The following is a 24,074-nucleotide window of genomic DNA, read 5'->3' as shown; positions in this document are numbered from 1 at the left end:
AAGTTGCTTTCCTCATTACTCTTCTTCTCTTTCCATAGTCTGTAAGTACCTTTCTTGTATTGGATTGATTCTAAGTTGCTTTCTCATTACTCGTCTTCTCTTTCCATAGTCTGTAAGTAGTAAGTACCTTTCTTGTATTGGATTGATTCTAAGTTGCTTTCTCATTACTCTTCTTCTTTTTCCATAGTTTGTAAATACCTTTCTTGAATTCCTTCAAGTATTGGATTGATTCTAATTAAGTTGCTTTCCTCATTACTCTTTTTCCCTCGTTTGTAGATACCTTTCTTGAATTTCTACAAGTATTGGATTGATTCTAAATTGCTTTCCTTGCTACTCTTCTTAATCTTTTTTCGTCGTTTGTAAATACCTTTCTTGAATTTCTTCAAGTATTAAATTGATTCTAATTTCACATGTATGAAATCAGTACGTAAGTTAGGGCAACCCGAAGAGATTGCTCAGTTGGTGGAAGCTTAAAATTTTGAGTGTTTTTTATGGTCCTAGATTTAAAATTCATTGAGTGCAAACTGTCTCTTGAGGCCAATCTTTAATCTCAAAATCATTATGATATTGTTATTTTAGATGTTAAATTTGAATTGCTGCATAATGCTTTGTTGTACCAAACGAATCCTTGCGTTTGAGTGATTCTAATTTCTAGCATTTTTTAATTATAGTTTTTCTTTTGACTAGTAAATATTATTGTTTTCTTATCAATATTAATTGCTGAAGATGCTTTTATAATATTCTTCTTCTCTTTTTTAACTGTTTGTGATACTTTTCTTGAATTCCTTGAGGCATTGAAGTTGCTTTGTAAATACCTTTCTTGAATTCCTTAAGTATTGGATTGCTTCTAATTTGCCTTTCTTGACATGTACGAAATCAGGAATGGCGTGACATTGTCACTTATACCACGAGCAATACTTAAGTTGGGGAGCTGGAAATTTGAGTTTTTTTTTTTTTTTTTTTTTTTTTTTCGTGGTCTCAAGTTGGAATTTATGGAGTGCAAACTGCATTTTAGGGCCAGTCTCTTGAATATATCTTGTAAATCAACCGGTGCATGCTAAGAATGAGTAGATACACGAAATGGCCGGCACTACCTTAAAGGAGTTCCCGGTCATTTAAAAAAAAAAGAAAAAAAAAGACCTAAGCTGGGGTGCAATACCTCTGATCTAGATCGTTTATTTTAATAAAGGGTTAAATATATTTGAGGCTTTGACTCTCCGTAGTTTAATAACTTTATTTTTTTCTCATATCGATTTTAATTTGTATCATAAATAATACCTAATTATCACTAAAAATGAAGATGGTACCTAAATTGACATGTGTCACTATGACTAATTAAAAATAGATTGAATAGATAACTAAAAAACTAGAAAATTAAAAAAATGAAAAAAAAATGAAAAAAAAAATATAAAAAAACACCCTAAACTAACAACCGATTTTAAAATAGGCTCTGAATTTTCAAATGTGCTAAAGTGACCAATCAAACTACCAAAGTGTGCCAAAAATACCACTTTTGTTGAAATATTCCTATAATATTATTGCCACGTGTCATATATTCCATTAAAAAATAATAAAAATTTAAAATTCAAGGAATTTTTTTTTTTCAAAACAAAAAAACTAATTACTCACTGAAGTCATTTTTCATTCACAAATTTAACAGGATTTGTTAAGTTGTCACATCAATCCAATAAAAACGAGACACGTATCCCTCTTAATAAAAAATATATTAAAAATTAAAAACATAAAAATATTTTTTTAAAAATAAAAAATAAAAATTGGGACTTGGGGGTGACTTGCGAGGTCACTCCCAGCCTGCTATGGGGTGGCTCGCGGCCGCCTTGGCCCATGGGAATGGTGGCGAGCCAGCCCCCTCCCCATTGAGTGGTAGCCATCACAAGTCCCAAATTTTTTTTTTCTCTTCTTTTTTTTTTTTAAAAAAAAAAATATATATATATATATATATATATATATATATATATATAATAATAATAATAATAATAATAATAATAATTTTTTAATTTTTTAATTTTTAGGTTTTTAATTTTAAATATTTTTTTTATTGAGAGGGACACATGTCACATTTTTATTGGACTAATGTGGTAATCTAACGGATTCTTTAAATTTGTGGACAGAAAACGACTTCAGAGAGTAATTTATAATTTTCGCCTACCACAAGGACTTTACAATTATTTTTTATACCACAATAAGTGATTTATAATTTAAGCCAATCACATGGACCAATGATACAATTTTTTCGTTTTTTAATTTTCTAGTTTTCTTTCTCTTTTTTTTTTTTTCTTTTTTTTTTTTTTTTAAAAAAAAAAGAGTGTTAAATCACTGTAAGCAAAAAGAAATTTAGCCCTTTAGTAAATGGTACATCATTATTTTTAACAAATGGTTTTGCACGTGAAGGAATCCATTCCACAATGTCACTTCTTTCTTTCTTTTTTTTTTTTAATTTTTTTTTTATTTTTAATATGTCCACACAAGAGGAGGAGAGGAAAATTCAAACTAGTAACTTTCACTTTATGAGGCATAGTCTCCAACCAATTGAACTACTCATTAGGACTACAATGTCACTTGGGGTCTCTATGTTTGTTCTTTTTTCTTGAAAGCCCTTGTAATGCTCAGGTATTGCACCGGGCGCAATACTTTTCTTTTTTTTTTTTTTCTTTTTTTTTCTTTTTTTTTTATTATTATGTGTTCTCATTTTTGAATTGCCCAAATTGTGACATCAATATATTTAAAAAATAAATAAATAAATAAAAATAAAAATGAAAGGGTTATGTTTTACGGCCGAATCACCAAATTGAAAGGTTCAACCACTTTAATTAGTTATCAGGTCAAGGGATGGTTCAATGACTTTCAATTCGATTATTAAAGGAACCACCTTATTGTTAGAAATAAAGATGTGTAATTACAAGAAATTGAAGAAAGCTGGAAAATAAAAACTGTATAGAAAGAACACTAGATAGTAAAGCGAATGTAAATCTGTCTTTTACACAAATATTACATCCCACTTAAACAATAAGTTTTGCAAAAGGGAATACAACAATTTTGTCCTTAGGATATAATATTGCCAAAATGTAGTGTGCAGATCGCAAATTCTGAACATTACTCTGAATTCAGAAATTCTGTAACAGCAGAGGAGATGAAAAAAAAAAATGCTGGAAAAATATAGTTTTATCTAAATATCAGAAGCAGTTTATAGCAATTTTAATGCAGTTTCTAACTGTTGAAAACACAGTTTTTGACTATTGAAATAGCAGTTAGAAAATATAGTTTCTGACAATTTAGAAAAACAATTAAGTGTTCAAAAATATTAATGTTAGAAAAGCAGTTATACACATCAGAAAAATACACACGTAATTAATAATCTCGTGTGTGACGATGCGAACGTGCTAAGTGCGTCTAAAGCGTCAAAGCGATACGCGTGCGTGCGACCTATGCTTCGCACTGGATGACGCAACTAGCACAGCTAGCACATGTATACAAAAAAAAATCTTATCTAGTATAAGAACATGATAAATGCTTATAAATTACACAAAATACTCATAGCTTTTCAATGTGGGACAAAAAGTAATAAAAAAAAATAGAAAAAAGTTTAAATATTCAAATTTAAGGTAAACTTAAATTTTCATATATTCAAATTAAAGATAAACTTAAATTTTAATGAAATAATTTTCAACACTTATGGCTAAAGAGGTAGTTCAGCTGCTCCAAAATAACCTTCTTTTTTTTTTGGTATTATTGTAATGATTGTAAAGGAGGACTATATATACTCCGATCTAATTATCCTGTAATTTACAATGTTCTTCCATACTTTCAATTGATGTAATGTCTCCTTAAATTACTATTGAAGTTTCATTGTACAACCTCTCGAAAATGACAAAATTGCCATTGAAATGTTTTTAAAAAATAAAAATAAAAATCCCCAAAAGGGTTGTTTGGAGATATTTCAAAAATTGAAAGCTCAAAGACATTTATAAAGGGTTAGTTATAAATTGCATAGTAATTAAAAATTTGGGAGAACATTATAAATTTCAGTAGTTATATGAGCTTTAAAAAAAAAAAATTAATTAATTAATTAATTAATTAATTGTATCCGAGCAATCCGAATCCGCAAAACCTCCTGTTCTTGCTCCTTCCCATTTCCACGCCACTGTCATCTCATCCTCAAGAAAAGACGATGAGTCAACTCGCGGTCCCCAGGAGCGAGTCGACTCACCAGAGGCTCTACGAGTTCGCCAGAACCGCTCTCGTCAAGATCTTTGCCCACCCCTACGCCACGGTGTGCGAGTTGTTCTGTGGAGGAGGATTGGACGCTGACAAGTGGGACGATGCCCAAATAGGCCACTACATGGGAATCGGTACCCAGTTTTTTTTTTTATTTGTTTTCTCAGATTTTGGGTTTTGGGTCTGGTTTTTCAGCTTTTTTGAAAGTGAAAATTTGATAATCCTGTAGATGTATCGTCATCTGGAATAACCCAAATAAGAGAAGCGTGGGAGAGCCAGAGGAAGGCTTACACTGCCGAGTTCTTTGAGCTTGACCCTTGCTCGGTGAGTGCTTTCTTTCTTTCCAATTTTTTTTTTTTTTTGTATGTTCATCTCTCATTTTGTCTTGTTTTTATATGTGAATATTATAATGGGTTGCTAGTATTTGTTTTGATAACTCTATTGCTATGACTTATTGGCTTTTAGTGCTGGAATACTACATTTGGTAGTTGGAAGATATTTAATCGATCAAGGCATTTGCTACTTGTAAGATAATCATTATCCAATATGTCCACTGTATGATATACTTTAGATGATCATACAAATTCCTTTTGGTGTTACCCCTGGGAAAAAGAGTTATTCTTTCGTGTGCCTCTAAAATGATGATAGTGAGTGTGATGTCATGTCCTCTGGCACTTTTATTGTCAATATGCAAAGGCTGTAAATGAGTGTATCAAATGATGATTTTGCAAGTACAATAAAGTTAAGTTGCTTGGAGATTGCTAATGAGCTAAGCCATTGCATAGGCCAAAGTGATTTTGATGGCATTGAACATCATTTCCCGATGGATTTTCCGTCGGCTCCAGAAGCCTTTATGCATAGCTCTCAATTCATTTTCATACTATTTTGTTTGATAACAAACATTATTTCTAGAAATAAAGATAAGGTGCCAAGTTAATTGTTTACTTTTTGGCCTACTTTAGTCTTAATCAACCTTGCTGTTTGTGACAGATTTTGCTGAATGTGGTGTCTGTTGACTTTTGCTTAAGTAAGCCTGATAGACATTTTTATTTTTTATAAGTAATCGATATTTCATAGAAAAACAAAGGCGCAATCCAGGTACTCATGAAGCATACAAGAGAGGAGAAAAAAAAAACAACAAAATCATGAAAACTAAGCACGTTAGGAAAAACATGAATGATCTTTTTTCTTAAGTGGTCTTATTAATGTTCTATGAGGTGTATGAGTCTTTGCTGCAAAAGATTCATTTATCATACAAATTTCATACATATGAAGTTTATATGTATTTTAGTTGGGACTTTGGTCCTTTCTAATCTGAATACAGACAGTGCCCCCCACCCCTTCCCCTCCTTACTTGACAGTGTATTGCTTTGGCAGGAAAATATAGAGATGCATTTGCAGGGTAAGACCAATCAGGCTGATGTAGTGTGCTGCTTGCAGCATTTGCAGGTTTGGTATTTCTTTTCCTTGCTGTCTCTGTCTCTGTCTCTCTCTCATGGTTCTGTACTTCACTTCAGAGTATCAGATTCCAAATCTTAGAAGCATTTATACTTGCAGTTGTGCTTCGAAACTGAGGAGAGAGCAAGGAAACTTCTACAAAATGTGTCGTTGTTGCTGAAACCGGGGGGTTTTTTTTTTGGTATTACTCCTGACTCATCTACAATATGGTATGAAATGGTGATTGTTGTAGACCTATTGTTCTTGGAGTTATTTGTTAATTTCATTGGGATTTGATGTGTTTTCTTATTTAAATGTATTCAGATAAATAGTTAGTGCTTTCAGCTGTTTATAGCAATTTGGTGATTGCTTAATTGTTTATATATATTGGTAGCTTTTCTTGGTACTGAAACTAAGATAATGGGACCTGTCACTACTTGCTCTCTCTCCTTCAGTTGATTTGGTATCCTGGACTGAGGGCTTTAACCAAATTATGGAGAACTTTAAGTTGATTTCGGTTTCCATATATATATAACCATAGACATGTTCTTGGCTTGCGGTTTGAATTAGAAAGATTCTGTATTGGAATTATCAAACATTTGTAATTTCATTTTATTTAACATGTTAAGTATAGAGGCAATTTTCAGGTCAAGCCTGAGATTGTCAACCTTCAACTTCTTTGAATAAAAACAAAACCTTCTTTGCAGTCATTGACACTCTCTCTGGCTGCGTGTTAATTCAATCCTTTAACATTGCTGTTTGAGCCAGGACTCCTCTAGCTTTGAGCTCAGGTTTCTTTGATCTTTTCTTCTATTCATGACATTGCTAATATCTGATCGTGGCGATCAATGTTGTATGAGATCTTTCTTATGAGGACATGTGAGTTGTACTACCAATATTAACATTACGGCTATGCAGGGCAAAGTACCAGAAGAATGTTGAAGCATACCACAATAAAAGCAGCAGCATGAAGCCAAACATTGTTCCCAATTGCATTCGATCAGAGAGCTACATGATCACCTTTGAAATCGAGGAAGAAAAGTATGTGTGAATTTTAGATCTGAACCACGTTTGCTTGTTCCTTATTTTCACTTATTCCAATAAAATATACTGTACATTTCTAGGTTCCCGTTATTTGGAAAGAAATACCAGCTGAAATTTGCCAGTGATATTTCTGCTGAAACCCATTGCCTGGTTCATTTTCCAAGTTTCATCAGGTTTGTTTCTATCTTATGATTTGTGAAAGAATTGACACTGGTTATAGGTGTTTTGCCTTGTTTAGTGCTTTTTATGTCAATACCACTTTCTGGTCTGACCATGTTACCAAAATTACGCATGTCGATGTTTGAAAGCTTTCATAGTAATGTTTCTATTTTGGTTCTTTACTTTGTTCAATACTATAAACTGCCATAGTGAGGCAGATTAGGCAGGATTTAAGTTTAGAACTTTGGTTGGAATAGGACGGGTGTGTTTAAAAATGGAGGGTGCTAATTACAATCCACTATGGATCACCAACATATAATTGAGCTTCTCCACTCTGTTGTAGATTCTTCTAATTGTTAGGTTTGAAGACTTCAAGTTGGCTTCCTTTGTTTGCTATTCTCATATTTCTTTGGAATGCTGTTAGTGAAATGGTTTTATTATTTGAAATGCTCTCTAGCTTTGATGTTGGCTCTGAAATGTTCTAATGATCAACTTCTCTGATATGAATTCAGGTTGGCAAGAGAAGCTGGTCTTGAGTATGTCGAAATACAAAACTTAACAGAATTTTATGATGACAACAGGTTTGCAGATTTGTCTTTTCTTATTGAATTCCTTGAAAATCTCTGAAAGGAACTAAAATCTGAATGGTACCTCCACTTTAAATTTACTCTATGTTATGTATTTTGTCATTGCTGTTGAAATCTTATTATTCATTCTCCTTATTTGGTTCTCCCCAAAAGAGCCCAATTTGCAGGCATGCTAATGAATTCCGGTCCAAACCTTGTTGATCCTAGAGGGAGACTGCTTCCTCGATCTTATGATGTGTTAGGTGATGCATCCACACTCCATCATCTACTCCGCAACCTTCCCCTTTACTTGCTACTTCCCTGTTCAGCAGTTTACTAATGGGTTCTTTTGGCATTTCCCTTTTACAGGTCTTTATACGACTTTTATATTTCAAAAGCCAGATCCAGATGTTGCCCCCCCAATAATGACCCCTTTATTGCAGGAGAGTAGTTACAATCATGATGAGGCAAGTATTTCTAATATTTAGCAAAGGCTATAATAAGAGCATCATGTAAAAGGCATAATGTCATACTCTTCACATATCCAAACCCGAGAATGACTTCTTTAAGCTGAGTTAGAAGGAAATCTTGAGGTTATTGCAATCTGATTGTAGTGATGTGGTGAATTGCTCTTCTGATGCAGAAAACTGTTTTGTCTGCTTGGCCTGATAATCTTTTTCTATTTCTCCAATAATTTATTTATTTGCTTTGCTTGGCTTCTGTTGATGTTGTAGAGAGAATGGCACGGGACTGGGTGGAGAGATGATGAAAAGAGTGGACATACAGAGCCACCTCTTTCCCTAGGCAAGATTAACGACCAGAAAGGGATTTTGGGTCCCGGCCCTGCAGATTTACGTTTTTCGGAGGCGCTTTGACCTGGTTGGAGACAAGCAAGCGGGATGTGGATGGCAAAGGGAAGCACCAGGATGTGGTATTGGGGTTGGTCAATTCTAGTTTGATTAAATTCATTTATATGTGTAGGTTGTATATACGAATTAAAGCTCAATGAATGTGAAATGTTGGGCCTAAATTCCATTTTGTTTTCCATTGAGAAGCTGTGAGTATTTTAAGCTTGTGGCTATTTAGTGAAATCTGGTCCATTCTCTATCATTTACCTCAAGGGTGCCATTTCAGTAAGGACCAAAACCCATAATCGATTCCCAATTATCTGTCTCTATACTGTTATGTTTTCCTTGATGATTTGAAGCATTTTTCAAGAAGGGTTGGCTTAAGTGATGAGGGTTAACTCAAGTGGTAAAGGCTTTGGACTTTGTGCCATCCCAATAAAGTCTAAAGTTCGAATTTTCTTAAGTGCAAACAATTTTATGGGTCACACCCGCAACAAAATCAAGTCTTATCCAATTTGTGAGGGGAGTGCCTTACACACAGTCTAGATGTAGTTGTCTAACACTGAACTACCTACAATTTTTAATCTCTCTTTTCTCTCTATTACTTCCACAATAATTCTCATATTTTATATTTCCCAAAAATTTCAACAGATGTTTGGTAAACCATGAGAAAATAAAGGTAATTTTGAAGATACATGCTCCTTGGAACACAAACCAGCTTATAGGTTGCGTTCCTGCCCTTATTTAGTTTACATCCAGAGCCACTCATAAATGTTTTTTCCTTTTTGAAGATGCTGGGAAAGGAATTTGATAGCGATAAAGGGTGTGAGGAGTTGTTCTAACAATTGAAACAGTGCCTTGCTTTGGATTATAATCTTCTCAAATTATTTGTCTGAATTTGAGAGAATTTAGACATGTGATTGTAAGAGACCACTTATAAGACTCACTTGACCGGATAAGTGGTTGGGCAGTCTAATTTTTATTTGGTCTAGGTGAGTCTTCCTATAAGTGGTCTTTCACAATCATCTACCTAAATTCTCTTAAATTCGAACAAATAATTTGAAAGTATCATGACCCGCACACCAATCCACTCTCCTTAGTAAGACTGTAAAAAGAAAACCACTTTACTTGTACGGTTGGCCTCTCCTTCGGCTATTAAGTTCCGCCACCCTCAATGGAATATGCATAAAAAAAATAAAAAAACTAAGAAAGATTCGATCAACAATTTATCTCTTCTTTGTGTTCTTCAATAACAATTCATCTTTTCAAAGAAGACTTTTACGTCCACTCGCACGATTAACAATGGAGCGGAGGATTGGATGGTGGAATTAAGGTGGGTTTGAACTTGTCCCCTTCTTTCAATTTCGTGCTCTTTTTACAGTCTTCTTCTTCTTCTTCTTCTTCTTTTTTTTTTCACATGATTTTTAAAATTATTTTAATTTATAATTTTAAATTTAATGATAATTATAAAAGTCACATAACATTTGAGATGACGCAAATACGCAATAAATCTTTTTTGTAGCCTTACCTGTATTTATAAGAAATATATTTCTCAAGTAACTTTTGCAAAGAAACAAGACTAGTTTGCGAATTATGAAAGGTTCCCACAATCCCACTCAATTATGAGGCATCGATTTTTGTCGGAAAAAGATCAGTAGTAAAAGCCCCAGTTTCTTGTAACGTGTGTGCGATTTGAATTCAACTCACAATGAATGCACCCGTTTTTACAACTACCTGACTAGGAATCAGATCATTTCCATTTCATTTAGAGGAACAAAATTGTCATTTTACTTTTTGCCACTCTTGAATAAAGAATCAGCTCCTCTCCAATTTCCTTCTCCGTACGACTATCTCGTATATTACTGCTTTTTAAGTATTTGTTATTCGACGTCTACGTCGCCAACTTTAATATAAAATAGAGTTATTTTAATTTCAAATGAAATAGATAGTATACATTAAAGGTTTGAAATTAAAATTTGTATATTTAATCGTATAAATAAAGTCAATGTTAAAACATCTTTTAAAAAAAAAATTAAATAATGTGAAATCACATATACCGTTATGCACCAATTTTAACCATAAAATATATAATATTTACTTCCTTTAAATAGAGAGGATCCTTGTCTTGTCTTATAATAGGAAATTTCTGTCAAAGGAAAAATGTTATTGCTATATTTTTATTGATCATACTTGGGAGTTCTTTCGAATGCTGCTGGCTGAATTGTCGTTTGCATACATACATACAGACATGATTGATGTTTGATCTCCTTTTCAGTTTGGTTGTATACTATGCATGATAATGAAATTTTGCTCATTGTTTTTAGGGGATACAAATTGCAGTTTCAGCTGCTGTGGAGCAGCCTGGTCCGGATGTTGATGGGATTCGGACATTCTGAAATTCTGCAGAGATGAAACAAATCTATCAAGAAAATATGCTCATTGCAAAATTCGAATTACACCTCATGATTATTAATAATATATATATATATATATATATATATATATATATATATATATATATATATTATTTTCAAAGCCTTAAATCCTTTCTAGAATTTATTATTTGAATTAGTTGACACTTACATTTTGCATTTCGCTTCATATGCATGCATGATGTATGTGAATGTGTGACTGAATCAATATATATGTATGATCATGGACATTATATAAATTAACTTCGTGAATAATTCACACATTTTCGTCGGTAACATGTTTGAAATATACATGTGAATATATTATATTTACTTAAGTTTAAATATTAAATATTTTATTCTATCATTGAACAATATCAATAGCAATCTATGCATGCAGCTTAATGTACGTGTTCCTTCACCATACCTATTTGATTATGGATATTCACTTTTTGAGATACCCGAATAGGTGTTTATGATTTATTCAAATGTGATCATAGAATTATTTGATGATGAATTATTGCAACTAATAGATTTTGATTCTTTCTTAGATGGATAATATATGTTATTTGAGCTAGATCGAGCTTATTGGGTCAATGAATTTTATTGTTTCATAATTCGATGCAGATTATATTCTATGAAATTGAACATGTCGTGTTGTTGTCTCTATTATGAACCAATGTGTCCATCCATTGCATCTATTCGAATAGCTATTAATGATTTAAATTTGATCATTAAATAAGACGATTTTAATAATAAATACATTTATTTTTAATTGAAGAATCAATTGACCGGACATCATACTCCAGGTCGATGACATTTGCAAAGAGAAGGAAAACAAGCACGAGTGACTTCCTTGGATGGGCCGGTGAGAGAACACTTCGATGTCAAAGTTATGATTTGCACATTGAGAAAGAGAATGAAATTTAGAGAGTCGTTTGGGAAATTATTTTTGGGTACACCATGAATGATCATATATCATATGTATATATAAAAGCCGAGTTTTTCCTTAGAATGGCATAGAATAGTGACACGTGGCATGAACCCATACATTTTAGTGACTGAACCGGTCTTTTAAATAAAATTGAACTGGTCTATTTAATCTCTCTCTCTCTCTCTATTAATAATACAAATAGTCTCTCTCTCAATTAATGATATAAGTATGACCTTTTGGTATTTTTATATTTTTGGTTGAAATCTAAATATAACTGGTCTATTTAATCTCTATCTCTCTCTATTAATGATACAAGTAGCCTCTCTCTCTCAATTAATGATATAAGTATGACTCTTTGGTATTTTTATATTTTTAGCTGAAATCTAAATATGTTTCCATTTTGTTTGTGAATGTTTATGAGATTTTTTTTTGTTCATTTGTTTTTTCGAATGTTTAGAATTATATAGGATTGAAATATAATAGATATCACACCAACATTAAAAAAAATTCCTACTAATTTTCTATTTTATATTTTGATAATCAAAATCGTGGTTTTTTTCTTACTATTTTTCTTCTTTATACTTATTTTCATTCTAAACTACACCTATGAGAACAAATATTTTAACATGTTTTAATTTATATGAATTAAACTAAAAATAAGGGTCTTATGTATTAATTCATTTAAATGTTTTATATACCATATCATATATCATATATAAAAGCCGAGTTTTTCCTTAGAATGACATAGAATAGTGACACGTGGCATGAACCCATACTTTTTAGTGACTGAACCGGTCATTTAAATACTGAACTGGTCTTTTAAATAAAATTGAACTGGTCTATTTAATCTCTCTCTCTCTCTCTCTCTCTCTCTCTATTAATGATACAAATAGTCACTTTCTCAATTAATGATATAAGTATGACCTTTTGGTATTTTTATATTTTTGGTTGAAATCTAAATATAACTGGTCTATTTAATCTCTATCTCTCTCTATTAATGATACAAGTAGCCTCTCTCTCTCAATTAATGATATAAATATGAATCTTTGATATTTTTATATTTTTGGTTGAAATCTAAATATGTTTCCATTTTGTTTGTAAATGTTTATAAGATTTTTTTTTTGTTCATTTGTTTTTTCGAATGTTCAGAATTATATAGGATTGAAATATAATAAGTATCACATCAACATTAAAAAAAATTCATACTAATTTTCTATTTTATATTTTGATAATCAAAATCGTGGTCTTCTTCTTGTTATTTTTCTTCTTCATACTTATTTTCGTTCTAAACTACACCTATGAGAATAAATATTTTAACATGTTTTAATTTATATGAATTAAACTAAAAATAAGGGTCTTATGTATTAATTCATTTAAATGTTTTATATACCATATATATATAAAAGCCGAGTTCAAACTTAGAGTTGGCCTAGAATTAGGACACGTGACATGAATCCATACTTTTTAAATATTGAACCGGCCATTTGAGTAAAAAACTGGTAATTTAAGTAAAACTAAACCGATCTGTGTATTTCTAGTAAAATAAATTGTGCATTTAATATCACTAATTAACTATCTTATATTGAATAAAAAATGAATAGAAACGTCAATTTTTTTTGTCATTAAATCCTCACTAATTTCTATCTATTTCTCTTCCTTTAAGTAAAATCTTTTACTTTAACACCGCTTCCCCTCCCACTAAATGTCCGTTACAAACTAAACCTCAAAAAGTCAAATGTCAATTTTTTTTTTCTTTGGGAAATGTCAAAAGTCACTCCAATATCTCTCACTTTCTCAAATAAATATATGGAGAAGTAATGGTTTGTGGCTATGCAAAACTGCAATGTTGTTTACATTACCGGAGAGTGATGCTCAAAGCAAAGAGAGCAAAGTTTTTGCTATTGTTGGAACCTTTTTGTTTGTAATATTGCTATAGCTTTTTTGTTTTTTTTTTTTTTAATTTGCCTTTTAAGTTTGTCAAGGTTGTCTTCAATAGAATTGTAAATAATATGTTTGTATTTATTTTATGTGCTTCTGTTTTTCTGATTTGATTTTCTATCCTTATTTTTGCATTGATCATATATATATATATATTGTTTTGAGTACGAGGTATGATGATTTTTTAATTTACGTTGTTCACTGATTTTTTTTTTTTCTGTATAATGCACATTGTTAACGTGCTTAATTGATAAACAATATTGATTTTGAAGGTTTCATATGAAACGGAAAAGTATATGGAAAAGAAAACTCTAATTTATTCTTTATTTTTTATGTAATTAATATATTATTTTTCATTCAAATTGCTTATTTTATCTTTTGTAAAATTTACACTAAATTCAAGAAAATGATGGTGAGAGAGAGTTTCCTATGGTTGTTTTTTGTACGGGGTATGATGATTTTTTAGCGTATTATGTTTATTGAGTAGTTTTTTATTACTTTGTGTAATACAAAAAAGATAATACTATTATATGGACAGAAATTTCCTACAAATCGGTTTGTAGGAAATTTCTTACAATCCACATATAAGATTGACATGTGTCATTTGGCATGTTAGAATCATATGTTATTTAAATAGCATGTACGAACATAGCATTAATAAAAAAATATGTGCTTCTCACATGTTTAAAGGATACGTGTCTTTTTTAATTGTGAGTCGTAGAAAATTTCCTATAAACCAGCTTATAAGAAATTTTTGTCCCTATTATATTATATTAGTGTTTTTCAATTTTCATTTTTTATCTTTATTTTCTATGCTTCTCTTCTTCCATTTTATTATTATTATTATTATTAAACTAAATTATAAGGAAGAATCCCGCGCATAGCACGGGTTACAAGCTAGTATATATAAAAGCCGAGTTCTTCCTTAGAATGTCATAGAATAGTGACACGTGGCATGAACCCATATTTTTTAGTGACTAAACCGGTTATTTAAGTATTGAACCGGTCTTTTAAATAAAATTGAACCGGTCTATTTAATCTCTCTCTCTCTCTCTCTCTCTATTAATGATACAAGTAGTCTATCTTCCTCAATTAATGATTTAAGTAGGACTCTTTGGTATTTTTATATTTTTGGTTGAAATCTAAATATGTTTCCATTTTGTTTGTGAAATTTGTGGTTGAGCAATTCTTTATTTGAATGTTTATGAGATTTTTTTTTTTTTTTGTTCATTTGCTTTTTCGAATGTTCAGAATTATGTAGGATTATAATAGATATCACATCGACATTAAAAAAAATTCCTGCTAATTTTCTATTTTATATTTTGATAATCAAAATTGTGGTTTTTTTCTTGTTATTTTTCTTCTTCATACTTATTTTCATTCTAAACTACACTTATGGGAACAAAGATTTTAACATGTTTTAATTTATATGAATTAAACTAAAAATAAGGGTCTTATGTTTTAATTCATTTAAATGTTTTATGGGATATTTGTTTTTCTTTTTTGTGATTTTTACGATTTTCACTTATTTTTTGTAAGTGTTATTTTGCTTTTGAAAGCCAAAAAAGGCAAAAATTTTCTTTGATTATTGTGCACAAAAGGAATATAAATGTTTTTAAAACGCTAAAGAGTTAATTAAATATTAACATATCATATATATATATATATATATATATATATATATATATATATAAGCCAAGTTCCAACTTAGAGTTGGCCTAGAATTAGGACACGTGGCATGAATTCATAATTTTTAAACATCGAATCGGTCATTTGAGTAAAAAACTGATAATTTAAGAAAAACTAAACCAGTCTGTGTATTTTAAGTAAAATAAACGGTGCATTTAATATGACTAATTAACTCTCTTATATTGAATAAAAAATGAATAGAAACGTCAAATTTTTTTTGTCATTAAATTCTCACTAATTTCTACATCTTTCTCTTCCTTTTAAGTAAAACTGGAAAAAAAAAAAAAGAAAAAAAAGAAAAAAAAAAGTAAAATTGAACTGCTTCATGTATTTCAAGTGAAATAAACAGTGCGTTTAATATTCCTAATCAAATATCTTCCATTGAATAGAAAATGAACAGAAACATCTAATTTTGTTGTCATTAAATTCTCATTAATTTCTACATCTCTCTCTCTCTCTCTCTTCCTTTAAGTAAAATCTTTTACTCAAACACCGTTTCCCCTCCCATTAAATGTCTGTTACAAACTAAACTTCAAAAAGTCAAATGTCAGTTTTTTTTCTTTGGGAAATGTCAAAAGTCACTCCAATATCTATCGCTTTCTCAAATAAAATATATGGAGAAGTAATGGTTTGTGGCTATGCAAAATTGCAATGTTGCTTACATTACCGGAGAGTGCTGCTCAAAGAAAAGAGAGCAAAGTTTTTGCTATTGTTAGAACCTTTTTGTTTGTAATACTGCTATAGCCTTTGTTTTTTTAGTTTGTCTTTTAAGTTTGTCGGGGCTGTGTTCATTAGAATTGTAAATAATATGTTTGTATTTATTTTATGTGTTTCTGTCTTTCTGATTTGATTTTCTATCCTTATTTTTGCATTGATAATTTATACTATTTTTTTATTTCTGTTGAAAAAGTAGTTTCTTTTACGCTATATATAAGAATGATGGTCAAATTAAAAAGTATCTATTTGACCGTAGTTTATTTCTATATCTATAAATTTCTTTGGAACTAGAAAAAGTATATAAAAAAATAGTTATTTTCTATTATTTTAGTGGTTATCATTTTACATTTTTTTTTTTAGTTTATTTTCTATGATTTTGTTCTTTCTTTACATTTTTTTTGTCCCTATTTCCTAATTTATATTATTTTTTTGTTCAAATTTCTTTTTTTTTTTTTTTTTTTTTTTTTTTTTTTTTTTTTTTCTAAATTTTACATTGAATTCAAGGAAACCACGGAGAGAGAGTGTTTACATTAATTGTGTTTTGGTACAAGGTATGACGATTTTTTTAATTTACATTGTTTATTGATTTTTTTCCCCTGTATAATGCACATTGTTAACGTGCTTAATTGATAGACAATATTTAGTAGTTTTTTTATTACTTTGTGTAATACAGAAAAGATAACACTATTATATTATATTAGTATTTTTCAGTTTTCATTTTTTATCTATATTTTTTATGCTTCTCTTCTTCCATTTTTATTTTTATTTTTATTATGAAAATAAATTATAAGGAAGAATCCCGTGCATAGCACGGGTTACGAGCTTGTTATTAATAATCGGATTGTAGCTTTAAACATTTGTTTGTATAGTTCGCCTAATGAAATCCAATTCAATGTATTCATTCATTTTTTTCCCCAATTTGAACAGATACTCTGTTCAATTTAAATGTAATACTTTAGAGGAGCAGATCTTAAAGATGAATTTTTGGGAAGTTCATTTCTAGATTTCAAGCAAAGGAAAATTCAAAAAGAATAGGAAAAATGAAAATCTTAGATTTACTACATGGGCACAACACCCTTTCACATGAGAGTGGGGACCAGTGTGTGAGGCCCACCCTCATGTGAGGGGTTGTTGTGCCCATGTAGTGCAGCAATCAAATCCCTAGAAAAAATATCAGCATTAATTGGAATGTAGATGATATTGTACTGGTTTAATACCAGCCTTTTTGTTGGTTTCGGTTTGTCGTAACTAGGCTTATTTTTTGCTCTGGTTGTAACGATCCACCCTTTATGACACAATGCGTTTTAAAGCCGTGATGACAATGAACCTATCAGAACTCCGCAGTTAAGCGAGCCGCTGCGAGAGCAATCCCAGGATGGGTGATGTGACGTCCCACATCGCCTGGGAATGAGGATGTGCTTATATGTATAAATGCACTCTATATGACACAACGCGTTTTAAAGCCGTGATGACAATGAACCTATCAGAACTCCGCAGTTAAGTGAGCCGTTGCGAGAGCAATCTCAGGATGGGTGACCTCCTGGGAAGTCTGGTATGGGGAGCCAAAAGCGGACAGTATTGTGTCATTGGGGGTGGATCGTTACAAATGGTATCAGAGCCATTGCCCAGCCTAAGATGGTGGGAGCGTGCACAAGCCCAAGAGGGTTGCCGGCGGGCACTCGCTGGGATGCCAAGAATGGGGTGATCCCATGAGGGTCGCCAGCGAGGACGCTGGGTCCCAAGGGGGGTGATTGTGACGTCCCACATCGCCTGGGAATGAGGATGTGCTTATATGTATAAATGCACTCTATATGACACAACGCGTTTTAAAGCCGTGATGGCAATGAACCTATCAGAACTCCGCAGTTAAGCGAGCCGTTGCGAGAGCAATCTCAGGATGGGTGACCTCCTGGGAAGTCTGGTATGGGGAGCCAAAAGCGGACAGTATTGTGTCATTGGGGGTGGATCGTTACAAATGGTATCAGAGCCATTGCCCAGCCTGAGATGGTGGGAGCGTGCACAAGCCCAAGAGGGTTGCCGGCGGGCACTCGCTGGGATGCCAAGAATGGGGTGATCCCATGAGGGTCGCCAGCGAGGACGCTGGGTCCCAAGGGGGGGTGATTGTGACGTCCCACATCGCCTGGGAATGAGGATGTGCTTATATGTATAAATGCACTCTATATGACACAACGCGTTTTAAAGCCGTGATGGCAATGAACCTATCAGAACTCCGCAGTTAAGCGAGCCGTTGCGAGAGCAATCTCAGGATGGGTGACCTCCTGGGAAGTCTGGTATGGGGAGCCAAAAGCGGACAATATTGTGTCATTGGGGGTGGATCGTTACAAATGGTATCAGAGCTATTGCCCAGCCTGAGATGGTGGGAGCGTGCACAAGCCCAAGAGGGTTGCCGGCGGGCACTCGCTGGGATGCCAAGAATGGGGTGATCCCATGAGGGTCGCCAGCGAGGACGCTGGGTCCCAAGGGGGGGTGATTGTGACGTCCCACATCGCCTGGGAATGAGGATGTGCTTATATGTATAAATGCACTCTATATGACACAACGCGTTTTAAAGCCGTGATGGCAATGAACCTATCAGAACTCCGCAGTTAAGCGAGCCGTTGCGAGAGCAATCTCAGGATGGGTGACCTCCTGAGAAGTCTGGTATGGGGAGCCAAAAGCGGACAGTATTGTGTCATTGGGGGTGGATCGTTACACTGGTTGTGTTGTGTTGTTTGTCTTTGTGGGACGTTATTTGTACTTTTATTGTTTAGTTAGTAATATTATTGATTACTTATTCTTAAAAAAAAATAAAAATTAAATGTTATACTTGGATTAAACAAATTTGCTCATAAAGCGGGGTTACACTTTTTTAAAACTCTACTATATATATAAAAGTCTTCTGTTAATCGGAGAAAAACTCTTTATGAGAAGACAACAAAGCTTTTTGGAAGGAATTGCTCCCACTTATCTTTATTTTTTTAAAAAAGGAAGGAATTGTTTTTGCAACTATACAAAATTATTTAAGAGAGTCATACTTTTTTTCAAAGAAAAGACTAATTCTTAAAACACCAAAGGGCACTTTGATGATGTTTACTTTGATGAGAAGAGAAGATTCTATCCCTAAACCACACTTCACTTCAATAGAAATAGAAACATGTAAAAGAGGATGATAAAATGGAATATATTACTTCCCAATTTGGAATAAATGAAGGATAAATAAGTTTTTCTCCATATACATTTGAGAAAAACATATCTGAAACTCAGTTCATTAAACCAATAGATGTCATTCAAATTACTCGCTTTGGAAATAGATATTAGTTTAATAGATTAAATTAAAAAAAAAATTTCAAATTAATACACGCCAATAAATTACCTCATGATTAATACACGCCAATAAATGGATATAGCAAAGGTGCAAAACAAGTAAGAATTATGAACAACTACTTTGAGTCCCCGTAAAAGAAAATCTGGACTAAATATCATTTTGTATCTCAATCACCCTTCATATCATTAGCATATGAATCTTCCCACTCCCTCTTTTGGTCGACAACCCTGATTTCCATACAGCAGCCAACAGCAAGATCATTGATGTAGCGCCAGGATGATCAATCAAAACTTGGGGTGTAACGCCTCAGTTCAGGAATTCACTGGAAGCAAAAAAATAAATGTGTCAGACTGATATTAGAAAATTACCCATAAATTAACTAAAGAAGTTAAGAACAAATATTATTGGGTTTTGATAAAAAACCTTCTTGGAGATATTTCCATAACTGGCTTTGCTGATGAGAGAGAAGGCCAACAAGAAAACATCTGCACCTCTGTAACTCAAAGGCCTCAGCCAGTTATAATCCTCCTGTCCTGTATTCATGTAAAGGGTGTGTGGTTGAAAAAATAAACCAACAAAAACCAAATATCTAATTCAAGTTGCTGATGTCTAATTTTAACCAATTTTCGAGTCTATAATATGAACACCTAAGTATAAGCTTGATAAACTCTCTCAGACAGAGTTATAGCAGCAAATTGATTACACCCATGAAGCAATTACTTACCAGCAGTGCCACATAGTCCAAGGTTAACTGTGCCATACCATCAACCACGACATTGACACTAAAGTTGTTGAGCGTAGTGGGCACATAATCCTATAAGTATCTGAAGAAGGAAAAAGATATCATAATATAATTACTAGTATAGTTAGACTGAGTTTATTCTTAATCGTACATATTAAAGCTGGATTTGTATGATTCAAAATGAAACATCATCAATCATACCGTGGGAAAGGTATTGCTGGTATAAGATATGAGCATGCAAGTCTTTCCAAAAGCTCCATCACCAACTGTGACACACTTGATGACTTGCCGTGCTCATTTTTGAACTACACTTCGTTTCCTTCACCCTCCTAGCAAGGTTTCGTCTCTGTATTTTTTACCTTAATACCGGAGTTCCAAGCATTGTTTAAATCACCAGGTTATAGCTGTCAACTTCATATCTACAATTGTTTAAATTGCAATTTTTGAATCAATTTAAGAGCTTTCTGACAAGTCAACAGGAAGCCTATGTTTGTGACAACAAAATTCTGGATTTTTATGATTTTTTTTCATAGATTTCATATGTCTAATTGTCCATGGCTAGATGATAACTCTGAGGTGCGCTAAGCTTCCTTAGAAAATAAGATCACTTCAAAGATGAAAGTAATGCCATGCTTATGTAGTTAAAGTAATAACATCCAAAACAAATGAAGCTATTCTGATTAACCCCATTTGTTAATATAAATTTAATTACATAAGGAATCAGGTACTTACACAATTGTTTGCTAGTTGCTGCATAATTGTAGAACCATGCAGCTTTCTGTGACAAAAGACATACTCTTTTGTATGTTTAAGCATTTGGTTCCCATCTAGCTTCCACATAAAGAATCAAAAAAATTAAGAAGCTAAACTTCAAAAAAGAATCAAAATACCTGAAATGAAAGGGAATAATCTAAAGAGAACTGGGTTGGTATTTGATTACAAAGAGTTAAGAAAAGATGTCACTTATGTAACTGTATAAACAATAGATCGAGTGTTGTATCCTTTTCAAACCAATTAATGATATGTATTGAGCATATCAAACCAACTCTATTATAAACAATAGAGTTGAGTCCTTTTCAAACCAACTCTAGTGCTGTGATTCTAGTAGTCTTACTGAATGACGTCTTGCCCACTCCCATCTATATATTAGAGCAGTAAAGGCATATCATTATTTGTTGTTGCTAATATCTATAAAAAAAAATAGCTTCACCAAAGAAAGGCTATCACTAATCCGCTGTGTGTATTGCTAGTAACTATAGTCAGTGATCTCTAGCGTTATTGTACATGATAATCAGTACAATGGAACATCTGCTAAAGTGAAAACCAATCACCTGTATCTGAAGATGCATAACAGATTGGGTTGTAGGAGCTTCTAAAAAGCCAAAAATAAACCATTTGAAAAATAAGAAACTCTTGAACATTGACTTATAGTCTTAAACTAAGGCAACCTAACTGATATAGAAGTTAGAAAAAATATAATCCTACAATAAAGTTTAGACACAATTTCCATTTAATTGAAAATTACTATTTGAATTGATGACAAAAAGTCCAGTCAAAGTAGAGCATAAAGTGAAATGCATCCCTAAAATCGTGACATCTATACTCTAAAGGGTGAACCAACATAATATCTCATTTTGTGTTTTTTTATTTCAAACTTTTGGAATTGATATTTAGAGTGGAATCATTCAAGTGCCAGATCTTTTAATTGATCATTTGAAGACAGAATGACATATTGGAAGCTTATGTGTAACAGAGAATTGAGACAAATGAATACCCTATACAACAAGTTAATTCTTACAATGTAGTTGCCAGATTTGACGCTCCCCACAATATTTTATCCAATATCACTAAGTGCCAGTCTTTTCTCTGCTTACACAATGGAAAATGAAACACCCAGTACATCATATCATCAACTCTGTATATTATTAGAAATGAAGAAAAAAAAAAAGTGTCACTGCTCTTTTATTTCAAACTAAGCTAATTAACCAAAAACAGGCATTGATATTTTAGAATGGAATTATTCAACTGCCAAGTCTTTTAATTGATTATTTGTAGGTAAAGTGACATTTGGGAAGCTTATATATGTAACAAAGAATTGAACCAAAATGAATACCCGTGCAACAAGGTAGTTCTCGCAGTGTTGTTGTTAGATTGAATCCTCCGCACAATATTTGCTCCAGTTTCACCAAGTGCCAATTTCCACTCTGTTAACACAATGAGAAATAAGGCACCCAGAATACATCACCTCATCAACTGTGTATATATATATATATATGAAGAAATGAAAAAAAAAAAAAAAAAAGTAATTTACTAACAATGGCTCCTAATATGTGAAGGATCACGAATCCAGGGCCCTAGATTTTTTTTTTTTTTTTTTTTTTTTTTATCAGCTCTGAAGCTTTGACCCTTGTTTCTTCTGTATTTCAATTGGTTCGGCTACTTCTGTATCAAACATAGGGATACTGAGAGATTAAAAAAAATGAACGAGGGGAAGGTGAAGAAGGTGGGTACTCAAATTTCTTTGAGGAATTAAGATAAGATAAAGTGGTGACCTAAATACCTGAATAAATCGAAGATCCATCATCCATGGGCGTTTAAATTTTTCCTCAGTTGAGGCAAATATAATAATTTTCCATTTCTTCAGTTAATTTTTATAAGCTCTAAATCTCTGTCCCCGATTTCTTCTATGCCCTTCAATGGGTTCTGCTGCTTTTGCATCTAAAATTTAACAACCACGACATACTGAGAGAGAAAAATGAAGAAAATGAAGATGAAGAAGGTGGGTATTTCAAGTTGTATGAAGGATTAAGATGAAATGACGAGTAATATACCTGAATCAGTCGAAATGCATGCATGGGTGCTTGAATTTTCTCACTCTTGTGGCAGTTACCATAAATGTAACTCTGGAATGTGAGCGATCTTGGCACAATCCTTACCTGTGTCTCTATTGTATCTTTGCAATAAGATGGGACAATCCTTAATTGCTAGCTTCTGCAAAGACGTTAGAGTATGCATTCCTTCGGGAAGAGACGCCAAATTCAAACATTCACGAATTTCAAGCACTTGAAGTGATTTGCAGTTGTGGATCCACTCTATGGAAGTCAACATAGGGCAATCCCATATCGTTAATTGTGAGAGACGAGGAAAGGAAGGGAGTAAATGATGCTCCGTTATTTCAACGGAATTATCACTATCACTATTGAGCTCCACAGAAGAATCCATCTTCCTCCTCCTCCACCACCCCTTGAGATTAGGGCAATACGAGAGCCGAATAAACTCGAGAGACGGGAAAAATGGTGTTAGCACCGTTGAAGAAGAAGAGAACTCATTGCTATCACCGTCTTCTGATATGTACTCCATAGCCTCCAACGACAAAAGACGAAGATATTTGAGAGAAGGCAGTTGACTCAACGCTGGCAGATGCTGGCATGTCCGAGAAGACACTAATCGAAATTCACAAGATTTGTGAGTAACAAGAGCCAACTTGGAAGCCTTGAACCCTGATAGTACCTTAAGTAAAGCCCTTTCAGATTTGGGTGCGGTTCGAAGCCTTCCAATGACGCTTCATCCGAATTATTGGCATCATCTAACCCAACTTCTTTCCACAATATAGACAAAGTACGAAGATGTTGTTTCTCCTTCAGATTCGCAGCCTTACATTCTAACGCAACACCTTTCCCATGTCCCAGATTTTCAATCTCTAACACTCCTCTCAGCTTATTTAATCCGCCCAGTTCTTGTAAACCACCACGATCACTATATCTGGAGGGAGAACCCGAGTGGACATAAAATGCGGATAACGTCTGAAGGTTAGTCAGTTGCCCCAATCCAACTGGCATATAAGTTAAACTATCACAGTGATCTATCTCAAGGTGCTTGAGGTTTACTAATTTTTCAATGTCTCTCGGCAATTCTTTTAGTGACTGACAATAGGAGAGTTTTAGTGTTTGCAAATTTTGCAATCTGGTTATAAAATCAGGCAGCTTCTCTATGTCGTTTTCAGAAAGATCAAGATACCTTAAATGCTT

The 24,074-nt window shown here is 32.9% G+C and overlaps 1 protein-coding gene across 2 annotated transcripts in view; it reads left to right on the top strand.

Moving 5' to 3' along the window:
• Positions 1 to 4,099: 4,099 nt before the first annotated feature.
• Positions 4,100 to 24,074, top strand: part of LOC133880576 (mRNA cap guanine-N7 methyltransferase 2-like) — a 101,498-nt gene continuing 81,523 nt past the window's right edge. Inside the window, exons 1-10 of one of the 2 annotated variants that reach the window (XM_062319553.1) lie at positions 4,100 to 4,370; positions 4,466 to 4,560; positions 5,614 to 5,685; positions 5,794 to 5,903; positions 6,592 to 6,714; positions 6,798 to 6,890; positions 7,389 to 7,457; positions 7,617 to 7,705; positions 7,812 to 7,909; positions 8,177 to 8,639. In XM_062319553.1, coding sequence (XP_062175537.1) covers positions 4,190 to 4,370; positions 4,466 to 4,560; positions 5,614 to 5,685; positions 5,794 to 5,903; positions 6,592 to 6,714; positions 6,798 to 6,890; positions 7,389 to 7,457; positions 7,617 to 7,705; positions 7,812 to 7,909; positions 8,177 to 8,317 — 1,071 coding nt within the window. In that variant the 5' untranslated portion in view covers positions 4,100 to 4,189 and the 3' untranslated portion in view covers positions 8,318 to 8,639. Of the gene's footprint in view, positions 4,371 to 4,465; positions 4,561 to 5,613; positions 5,686 to 5,793; positions 5,904 to 6,591; positions 6,715 to 6,797; positions 6,891 to 7,388; positions 7,458 to 7,616; positions 7,706 to 7,811; positions 7,910 to 8,176; positions 8,640 to 24,074 lie in introns of those variants that run through there. The other variant, XM_062319554.1, reaches the window with a different exon arrangement.

The sequence above is a fragment of the Alnus glutinosa genome, chromosome 10 (assembly GCF_958979055.1).
Source record: "Alnus glutinosa chromosome 10, dhAlnGlut1.1, whole genome shotgun sequence".
NCBI lineage: Eukaryota > Viridiplantae > Streptophyta > Magnoliopsida > Fagales > Betulaceae > Alnus > Alnus glutinosa.
The sequence above is the reverse complement of the archived record's forward strand: the minus strand, read 5'-3'. Positions and strand labels throughout refer to the sequence as shown.